The sequence below is a fragment of the Manacus candei genome, unplaced genomic scaffold, assembly GCF_025592945.1.
Source record: "Manacus candei isolate 608988 ecotype Guabito, Panama unplaced genomic scaffold, ASM2559294v1 h1tg000008l, whole genome shotgun sequence".
In the NCBI taxonomy this organism is placed as follows: domain Eukaryota; kingdom Metazoa; phylum Chordata; class Aves; order Passeriformes; family Pipridae; genus Manacus; species Manacus candei.
The window spans coordinates 23,180,514-23,191,534 of record NW_026138056.1 but is presented as its reverse complement, the minus strand read 5'-3'; the positions used below and the strand labels follow the sequence as shown (position 1 = coordinate 23,191,534).

The following is an 11,021-nucleotide window of genomic DNA, read 5'->3' as shown; positions in this document are numbered from 1 at the left end:
CACCAGGACCGCTGGGAGTCGGAGGGCGCCGGGTGGGTTGCAGGGCAGAGGGGAGCTCGGGGTGTTTCCTCGTGCTGAATTGATTTAAGGATTACTTTGGGGGTGTTTCCAGCTTTACAAACTTTACTGAGAACTTTGCTCAACCATTTCAAAATAAGGTGCAAAGCTGACGAGTGGAGGAATACGGAAATGGAAAACCTTTGAAACTTGGAGGGCACGGGGACCGAAACCTTCAATAAAGGATCCAGATGCTGGACCCGATGCAGCCTTGACGATTCCTTGATTCTATCTTAAAACAAATTTAATTGTCAGGGTCTCATAGAGTAGGGACTACCCGCTTCGGATTTCCAAGCGGGGAGTCGGCACTGCGTCTCCCATGCAGCATCGGGTGTGGTTCATACTATATTGTTTTACAGTACACCCTACGCTTTACTTGAGCAGTAAAATCAGCTTCTGGAGGTGACTGCCTATGGAAAAAAAAACCCAAACGGACCTGCGGGGCCGCCGCTCCCTTACTGCCGGTCGGGTGGGGTGGTCAGGACTACTACTTCCGGACTACAAGTCCCGTCGTACATCGCGCCCCGCCAGGAGCAAAGCGCGCAGAGATTGGGGGAGAGCCGCTACCGGTCCTGGGCCAATCGCGCCGCGCGGTGTTGCGCGGTGCCGGGTCAGAGCGGGCCCGGCGGGCGGTGCGGTGAGTCTGGTCGCGCCGCTCTTCCCGTTGCTGATTCCGCTGTTCTTTCCGGGCTTCACCGCCGCTCTCCGCAGGCCGCGCCGCTCCGCGGGACATGGGGGCGCGGGGCTGAGCTGTTCTGCCGCCCGGGGACTGCTTCTGCGACGGTAGGGCCCTGCCGGGGAGGGGAACAGGCCGCTCCGGGTAAGGGCCGCGGGGGCGCGGCAGGTCCAGCCGAGGCTCCCTCCGCGCTCCCGGAGCTCGCGGTGTCCGGGGCCTGCGGGGCTGAGCCTCCACCGGGCGCGGGGCCCGGGAGCTGAGCTGCGGAGCCTGTTCGCCGCCGGGCCGTGGGCTCGGGCGCTCAGGGGGCGCTGGCAGCGGGTGCGGGCTGCGGAGGTGCCTCCCTGGGGCCGCTCCGACGGGGGCACAGAGCAGCAGAGAGAGAGAGAGCTGCAGTGCTTGTGCCGGGGTTTGATCTCAGAGCTACGAGGAGGGGAGATGAGCCAGCACCTGGCTCACTGCTCTGCCAGGCTCCTAAATTCTAAGTAACTTCTTAGAACTTATAAAACAGCTTAATGTTTTTAATAAAAAAACGCCGGCGGGGGTGGAGGAAGCGAGTTTTCATAAAATTGGTTGTTGCAGGTCATGGTGAGAACTTAAGATATCCCCGCAGTTGTGGCTGAGAGGGGATGGAGAAGGGTCTGGGAGAACATAAAACCACAGAATGATTTGGATTGGAAGGGACCTTAAAGGTCCTCTGGTTCCAACCCCTCTGCTGTGAGCAGGGACACCTTCCACTAGACTCAGAGCTCCATCCAACCTGGCCTTGAACACTTATAGGGATGGAGCATCCACAACTTCTCTAGGCAACCTGTTTCAGTGCCTCACCATCCTCACAGCAAAGGATTTCTTTCCCATATCTGATCTAAACCTACTCTCTTTCAGTTTGAAATCATTCCTTCTTGTCATATCACTATATGCTCTTGTAAAAAGTTCATCTTCAGCTGTCTTGTAGGTTCCCTTCAGATGAGTGTGGCCTAATTTAGGAGGGGGTAAAATCTGGTTTCTTTTTTTTTTTTTCTTAGAAGATTAGAAAGCAAAAGATAAAAGATGATCAGGATAGAAAGAGTTGTGGGGATGATCTGGTGCTTGGAATGCAGAATTTGAACTCAGACTGTGGTTGGCATCAGCTCCACAACTGACTTGATTTTTAAGTTTTGAATAAATTCCTTCGTGAACATCGTAAAGTAATAATATTAAAGAGAGTTGCTTTGTTTTTTGTTTTGTTTGTGGTTTTGTTTTTTTTTTTTTAATTTAGAATTGTTTTCTTTGGAAATACAAACTTTTCTGTTGATTGTGCTGCTGTATCTCCCAGTTGATCTCTCTTGGACTTGTGATAGTCAAGAAAAATACCCTGAAGACTAATCATTGGCATGTACTTTTCACTTTAGCACTGTCTTTCCTGAAGGAAGAAGCAGTGACTTGGAGATTAACAGTATTTTTTCTATGTGAAAATGTCAGAAGTTATCATAATCCAAACGCATGTTTATGGCTCGGTTTTTTTTTGATGAGTGTGATTAATTTATGTTGCTGAAAGGCCAACCTTCGGTGAGAAAAAACTATACATAATGTTTGTACAGTAGTAGTTGGTTGACATATGATGCCAAGAGATGTTAAAATGATGTTACAAATTTAATTTGTTTTATTTTTAATCGGGGAAAACGAGATATTTAACAAATTACCAAGACATATTTATTTACTTGCACTTTTATGCCTTAAAATAAGTTACTTGGATGAGCTGGTAGTTTGGAACAACCAGAACCACAGTTAGTGTTTAGTAGTTTCAGAGACACATAATCAATCTGAGGAGACAAACTAGTTTTTTGCTCCAAGATACAGTATTTTCTCTGAGTAAGCTTATGCTTTTGTTGCTTGTTAAGTAGTTATTATTAAACAACTGTGAAATCCAATACTCTCAAGCTAACACGCGTATCCTTTGAATATGATCTGGTGGCCTGGGCTTCAGCTGGATCAAGGCGTGACCTGCTCTCTCTTCTTGTATTGACAGTGAAAAGGGAAAAAATCACCCCAAACCCAGCCTCTAAAACCGTTTTTGCCTTTGAATATGGCATTACAGCAGTTATTTTATATATATATATGTATGTGCAGAGTAACGTTTTACATTCGCTGTTCTTGATGACATGTTAGTATTTTGCTGACTTTTCTGTTTGATTTTAGTGTAAAATTTGTGGATTGCCAAAGCTACTCTGAAAATGCGTATTCTGAATTTGCATGTGTTTACACAGAAGTATGTTTGCAGACTTCTAGGGCGCCTTGTGAAAAAACTCTGGATTTCCTGGAAGCATTTGTCAATAGTGTAAAAAATACAAATGTGCTCTAATAGAGGCTGACAGGTCTGAAATAACATATAAGAAACAAATAAAAATCTTATTAACCAAACATACCTGTTCTTTGCATAGGAAGTTTAGATTTCTAGTTTACAAGTTTCAAGATCCATTCAAGATCAATTCCATCCGTGTTTTATGAATTCTAGTCCTTGTTTCTTGTATACTTTTTTTTGCTTAGAACTAATCAATGCCTTTGTTCTTTTTTCTTATCTGTGTTTTAGTTGAGGGTAAGTATTGTGGTAGTAGTAATACAGGTTTTTTTTACCAGCAGGTGTATTTTGTATGCATGGTGCAGAAACAATGAATTCTGCTATGAGTGAGGAGCCTGATGCCCTCTCTGTAGTTAACCAACTCCGAGATCTAGCAGCTGATCCCTTGAACAGACGGGCCATTGTTCAGGATCAAGGATGCCTGCCAGGTCTTATTCTGTTTTTGGACCATCCGAACCCTCCAGTTGTTCATTCAGCTTTACTAGTAAGTACTCTGGGGATGAATTTGTATGTTGGTAGGGCATTTTCAAACTTTGTTAAACAAGTTGTTTAAACAAACAGTTTATAAACAAAACCGTTTTAACAGTTTGGTTAAACAAGGAAAAAAAAAACACCTGGCTTTATGTTATGTTGATATTTGTTATATGTGTTTTTTTAAAAAACGTGTATTTCAGAAAATTTTTAGCAATGACACGTTATTCCAGGGCTGACCTTTTCAATATGTTAATTCACTTTGCATTTTTTCCCTAATACAGCTATTTCACTTTTTGTGTGGAGGGAGGTAAGGACCCTTAAATCTCTTTCTAAAGATGTAGTCATGGAGCTTGGTAAATACACACAGTGATTTGACATTCATGGTGTAAAAAACAAAAAAACCCCATATCATAGGGTAATTTAAGTTAGAAACAACCTCCAGAGGTTATGTAGTACAATCCCATGTCCAAATTAAGTGCACTAAAATCACAGCTCAAGGCTGTGCCTGTTTGATTTTGAACACCTTGATGGATGGAGATTTAATAACCTCTCTGGCACCCTGTTCTATCATTTGACCACTCTCATGTTATTAAAAACAAACAAAACCCTCTCAAAACCCAAAGAACCAGCCAACCCAAAATCTATCGATATCTAATACAACTTGTTCCAGCTTTCATCTGTTTCTTCTCATTCTAAGTCATGAACACTGAAGTCCCAGTTTCTTATGCTGAATCTGAATACTAATTTAAAGTGCATTTATTGCTTAGAAGTGAGACAAATGAAAGTCAAAACTGAGTTATTTGAAGAATTGAATTAGACTTTTAAGATTTTAAGTTACTGAAGTTTATGTGGTGCTCTTTTTTTTCCATTTTTATGTCCTTATTGAATTGTAAATAATGTGAAAGAACAAAGAGCTCTGACTTTTACATGCAAGTAAACATTATTCTTTATGTCACTGAGACATGTCTGTACCATGATTTTTTATTCTTCATTTGGGTTGCTGTCATAGTAGATATTAGTAGACTTCTTAGAATTACCTTAGTGACTCTGATATTCTTCCAGGTTTCGGGAATAAGGTCCCATAATTCAGAAAACCTGTATCCTGCTAAGTGTTTTTTATATTAGCCTTGTTCTAGCACTTGTCAGATTATAATGTTCTTCAGTAAGAGAACTTTGAGTTTACTGTACTTGGGAATATGTTGCATTGGTTTTCTTTCCAGTGTGGTTTCCTTAGGTTCTGTTCTTAAAAGAAGATCTTGTTTGGATGTCTTTTTCCTTCCTTTGTTCCATTGGGCTGTGTATTCTCACAGCCTGCATGAGATTCAGAAATCAGTCTGTGCTCATGTTACAAAACCTAACTCTACATAAAAAAGACTGGCTTTGTCAGAGTGAAGAGGACTAATGCAGTTTGCAGTGTGGTTCCACAGCCCCAGACAGTGCTCAAGTTGTGTTGTAAGGACAGCTCGTTGGGTGAGATTGGGGGACAGCTGGGTTGTTCCATTTAGGAATAACGTACGGTTACAGTGTATTAAAAATTGGGATTTAGAGGAGACCATGCTAGATCCCAGGACCCTGGCTACAATGAGAAATGGATCAGTTTGCTGACCAAACATGCTTTGGTCTGCTACCCAGACTCCTTGTGTTCATGAGTTCTTGAACTGCTTAGGTTCTGTAGCTTTTAATATCTTCACTGATAACTTTTTAGATTTCATGTTGTGTATTTTTCTATTCTGAAAAGTCTTTTGGTTTTGTTTTTCTAGTCATCCCATTAGTCAAAAGGTGCTTCCCTTTGGATGGGAATCATTAAATGTAATGATCTTTCATCAAGTTTATATCTTATAAAAGGATATACAGCACTGATTTTCAATTTCTTATTATGCTGTTCTGGGATTTCTCTAACTGTGAAATTATAATAGTCTCTATGAATCATAATAATTGCCTATTTAACTTTTTTGGTATGTTATAGAATCTTTCAGGGAAGGTGTTTTCCTCCCCCTGTGCAGTTACAACTCAGTCTTTTCTTCTGTCTGATCAAGAAGTGATATATATTTTCTATAGTTTTCTCTAATCTTGATTTCAGGAATTTTTTATGATACACTTCAAATGCTAAGAGTTTTGGAATGATTTAATTTAAAAAGATCAGAAGTAACCTGGACAATACTGCTTTCTTTTCCTCTTAAATTTGGACTAAAATATTAAAAAATAGGACTCTAAAGTTAAGAAACTACCTTAAAATTTCACTTAAAACCATCGAAGATACCTTCTGTTATTAAAATTGAGAACAGTATGTTCTGTATTGAAGTATGGAGATATTCCTGTTGAGTATGATGAACTTACTTGTGAGCCTTAAAGGTAACATAGGTATGTGTTTAGCTGAACAAAGGTTGAGCCAAAGTTCATAACAGTATGCTTCCCTGTGCTTTCAGTATACTGGGTTTAATAAGTAAAAATGATCTCACTTCTTGGAAGGTTCAGACCTTTGTATCTCCCATGGGGGGCAGGGGGAATAGGAACTTCCATATGTTGAAAAGTTGGGTCGCTTAAGTTGGTGTCACTACTTTGTGTTTGGTGTTATTTTAAGGGAAGTTACATGTGTGAGGTAAGAGTATGTAACAGGTGGAAAAGAGACTGCCTGTGTTTTTGACTCAAAAAATCAGCTGTTAAGGGAATAGGTTTTTCTTTGTCCAACTGGATTGCACCCTTACTACATTGCCAGAGACTAATAAAAATATGAAACCTATTCCACCAATAAGGATACATTTCATAGCATGCAAGTTAGTTCAGAGCTATTATTTAGGTATTTTCCCATAGTTGAAAAGTAAGATAATAAATGCATATACAACATTTATAGACTGCAACTATTGATACTGATCCACATCAGGAAATAACAAAAATCACTTCTAAAGTTTTTATCATGCCAGACAGCAGCCAGAGTTTCTCAAAAGGCAATAAAATGATCTTGTGAATTTTACCTAATTTGTGCTGCAGATGACTTGATAAAAACCCACCTCAAGCGATTAGTTCTCTATTTCTGAAGGGATTAAGGAGCATGTTATTTTTAAAGCAGTTACCGAGCAGCATAGCTATTATATGACTATATTTAAAGAATCAGTGCACTTCTAAACCTATCACAAAACCCTTTTTATAAATCATTGTATTTGTGTATTGCAGGATTTTGCAAGTGCAGTTCTTGTACCTGCATCAATAAAACACCTTTGGAAGTTCCTTCTAAGAAAACTTTTTCAGCACAAACTATAGAGAGATATCTCGTGCAAAGAAGGATTGGCACTGTAACTGGAAGGGAGCGTTATGTTAGGAGGATCATACAGATATACAGGTGCCAGCTGGGGTCAGCAGTGTGAAACTGTGCAAAGAATCTACCGTCAAAGTCAAATAAACAAAATTTTGGGCAACAAATAAGTGTAAATACCCAGTTTAGGTAACGGTAAGATAAGCAGCTTGCTGCTGTTTGCATTCTGTTCCCGGAGTGATGGATTATTCAGGGTATGATGAATATTGCAGTTAATCTTCAAAAGCTTACACATGTGGTAGCCCTCTTCCTGTGGACAGTAGAGACTTGGTGGTGCTGAGTTTTCTAGTGCTGGGGAAGCCGATAGAATTGATGGAAATTATATTAGAAGCATCATGTATAAAAATTACTTTAGATCTCAGGTCACAAAAATGTTTGTTGGAAGGGACTTCTGGAAGTCATTGACTTCAACTTCCTGCTTGAATTGGGACTGTCACCAGCACTCAATCAGGTCAGTTGTAGCTTTGTCTCGTTGATTCTGCAGTTCCGCTAGGTCATGTGTTCCAGTGTTGTAGTACCTTCAGAGGTAATATCTGATTTAAACTTCTCAAGCTACAGTTTGTGGCTACTCCCCCTTGTTGCATTGTCTGTTGCTGTAGAGGAAAGTTGGGCTTGATCATCTTCATGAAGGCTTCTTGTGTAGCTGTAGATAGCTGTTAGATTGTCCCTTAGACTCTCAGCCAGTATAAGCAAACCCAGTCTCTCAGCCTTTCCTCTTAGATTAGATATTCTATGCTTTCAATGTATTTATAAGAATAAAATAATTTTTTAATGTTCACAGTAGATAAAATTTTTTCTCTTCTTACTAGAACTGCCATTGTGAATGTTTTTCAGATATGCACTAGTAGAAATGACTTCTAATGTACTGGAGGTATTACTGATTTGCTGTGATCCTCTTGTTTTAGGCTCTCCGCTATTTGGCTGAGTGCCGTGTCAACAGAGAAAAGATGAAGAGTGAATTGGGCATGATGCTCAGCTTACAGAATGTAATACAAAAGTAAGTTTACAATGGGTTGTTGGGTCCAAACAGTGTAAATGTAACATTCTGATGCAAAGTGAAAGTTTTACTATGAATTTGTAGACTCTGTTTCTGGTATTTCATTCTTCCCTGTTGAAATTATGTGGCTGCAAGCAATTAATTGTTTTCATTTTACAGTATTTCAAAGTAGTCAGACCACAGAGTCTACAAGAAATCTTAATTTGCAAGTCATTTGACAAACAACAGTTTTCTTTGCCTTGTTACTGATAACTAATTTTGTCCCTTCCCTTTAGTTTCTCTTATGATCCTTCTCATCATTGTAAAAGGGTGTCTTGCAGTAGTGCATTTAATGAAATTGTTTGGTATCTGCCACATTTATTCTTTGAATCCCACCTTTGGGAAGGGAATTTTTTTCCATGTATTTTTGAAGGTAATATATTTGCAGCTCTCTGTTGAGGAACCATCTTGCAGGTGGAGTAGAAGCTAATATGGTTTGTAGTCTCTGATATCTTTGTACAGTGTGTCATCTGGGTTCGAACACTGTCAGGGTAGGGGATGAGCATCCACAACCTCCTTGGGCAAGCTGTTCCAGTGTCTAACCACCCTCACAATAAAGAATTTCTTCCTAATCTAACCTAAATTTTCCCTCTTTCAATTTATACCTCTTTCTTCTTGTCCTATCACTACAGTTCCTGATGAAGAGTCCCTCTCCTGCTTCCCTGTAGGCCCCCTTCAGGTACTGGAAGGTTGCTGAGAGGTCTCCACGCAACCTTCTCTTCCCCAGACTGAACTTTCTCAGCCAGTCTTTGTAGGGGAGATGCTCCAGTCCTCTCACCAACTTCATGGCCCTCCTCTGGACTTGCTTCAACAGTTCTGTGTTCTTATGCTGGGGACGCCAGACCTGTTTGCTGTACTCCAGGTGGGGTCTCACAAGAGCAGAATAGAGGGGGAGAATCATCTCCTTTGATCTGCTGGCTACACTCCTTTTGATGCAGCCCAGCATTCAGTACTCTTGTTATTAGATATTGCAGGATTATTGTTGTATATCTGTCTGACACTACTTAACCTGTCTATATGTGTGAACCTGAAAAACTGGAGGGAAGATTCTGGTCTGTACACAAGTCTTGTGTGATACTTGATCTAGGAAATATTACAACTGTTTACCTTGCTTTACTTCATTAAATCTACTGAAACTAAGAAGATTATGTATTGGCATGGAATTCTGAATTATGCCTAAGTATCATCTTGTTATTCACCAGTTACCCAAAACAAAAAGACTTAAAAAAAAAGTCTTAAGAAGAACAATGATGGAAATGACTAAAATTCAGAAGATTTGCCAAATTTTTTTGAATAATTATACCTTTTAAAAATGATAGGTGTCTTGAATGTGACGTATGGGGGAAAAATAAAATTTAAGTCTTACAGTTTTCACCTTTTTTTAAGAACAAGCATAATTAAGGTAAAATATAGAGAAATCTTTTCTTTCTACTGCTATAATAACAATAAGACCTGAAATGTTTAGGTAATAACAGAAACATGTATTTCAGAAGAACTTTTAGTATAGATTACATGTCTATTTGGAGCACAGAGACATGTTGAAGAAGTTTTAGAGAGGAGAATGGTAGTTCATTATCAATCTCTACAGCTTACAGATATTACGTGGGAAACATTGAAGAATTTCATGGAAATCTCTTCAGCATTTTTTTCTAGGTTTCAATTTCAAGGGTCAAAAGAATGTGAAGTTCAGAAATGTGTAGGAAAGGAGAGAGAAGTCAATAAAAACTGGAAATCTTGTAGGTGTTTATTTTTTTTTCTAGAAAGCTCTTTGGCAAGAGTAAGAACATTCGTTTGATTTGTATGCTTGTAACATTTGGAAAGTGTGATGTCATGAAAATTTAAATACATAGCATCTTCAAATATAAGACTTTGTCATGTGCTTGTCAGGATTTTAGGTTTTAATGTTGACAGGAAATGCTGAAGTTAAGTTTTGTATTGCCTGCATAAATATGAAGAAAGATGGTTGAGAAGTGCCTAGAAGATAGATGTAAAATGATTTTTGTCACAAAAAACCAATGGTTTGGGGTTGTGGTTTGTTTTGTTATAAAGTCTGTAGGGGAGAAAACTAGGTCTCTACAGTCTTTAATTTGCTTTACAAAATGAAGGTTTTAGCATTTAACATGATTTCAGTTTACCAGGAGATTATATTGTATGAACTGAAACTAAACATTAATAAGTCTTCATTAATGGTTTTAATGACTGACTAGTCATGCTGTGTGTTCCCTTTTACTTCTAGAATCTGTGTATTTAGCTCATCACTCTATCTAAAATATTATTTCCAGAATTTGATTTGGGATTTAGATTTTTTTTTTTTTTTGGTGATGCGTTACAAAAATGCAAACAAATTGTACAAAAAAGATACAGAGTTCTGACAGAGTTCTACTTTTCCAGTTATTACTTGGTTCTCTCAAGCAAGACAGAACTCAGCATCTTTTGGACCAAAAGGCAAGTCACAAACTGAGTATTTGTCATAGTTCAGACTTAAGTTGATGTTTGGCAGTGCTAAACTGACACTGTTAGGAAGCTGAGTTTGTCTAGAATTCCAGTTCTCCTTCGCTTTCAGTGATGCAAATCCTGAAATTTGAGGGCTTTTCTCATCATATATCTCTTTACAAGCCTTGAAGGTCTTTGTATTAGAGACCTCAAGTTCAGGTGTGGAATTTCTTGTCATAACCTACCTACAGCTAATGAGTCTAACAGATCTTTAAATGGTCAATGCCATCAACTGGAAAGTAGTTGGAATTGATTTGCTATTGATGACTTCTTGTAATAGTACATGGGAGCCTCAGGCGTAGGCCCAAACCCTTTTGTTGTAAGTAATAGACAGCCAAGTTTAACAGTAGTTCTTTGAGGTACCTTAATATCTCCTTTCATGACTTACCCATCCTCTAGCATTATCTGATCAGCTTTTTTTGTATTTGCTTATAATAAGCATTATAGCTGAGTTGTGAAAATCTTGTTGCTGCTTAAAATGCATGTCTGGCTGACTCCTTAAGGAACAAAGGACACGTTTTAGGTTCACTGTGACTCATTTTTGAGATGTATGAACATTATTTTTTGCTAACAGAAGAGTAACATCTTAAATGTAGATACTGGAGGTTATAGGTTCTAGAGGAGAAATATGAAATGT

At 39.1% G+C, this 11,021-nt stretch overlaps 1 protein-coding gene across 4 annotated transcripts in view; it reads left to right on the top strand.

The window, feature by feature from the left end:
* Positions 1–646: 646 nt before the first annotated feature.
* ARMC1 (armadillo repeat containing 1) overlaps positions 647–11,021 on the top strand; it is a 34,078-nt gene continuing 23,703 nt past the window's right edge. The window contains exons 1-3 of one of the 4 annotated variants that reach the window (XM_051771320.1): positions 647–840; positions 3,353–3,555; positions 7,761–7,852. In XM_051771320.1, coding sequence (XP_051627280.1) covers positions 3,364–3,555; positions 7,761–7,852 — 284 coding nt within the window. In that variant the 5' untranslated portion in view covers positions 647–840; positions 3,353–3,363. Of the gene's footprint in view, positions 841–3,349; positions 3,556–7,760; positions 7,853–11,021 lie in introns of all 4 variants that reach the window. The other 3 variants (XM_051771290.1, XM_051771301.1, XM_051771309.1) reach the window with 3 other exon arrangements.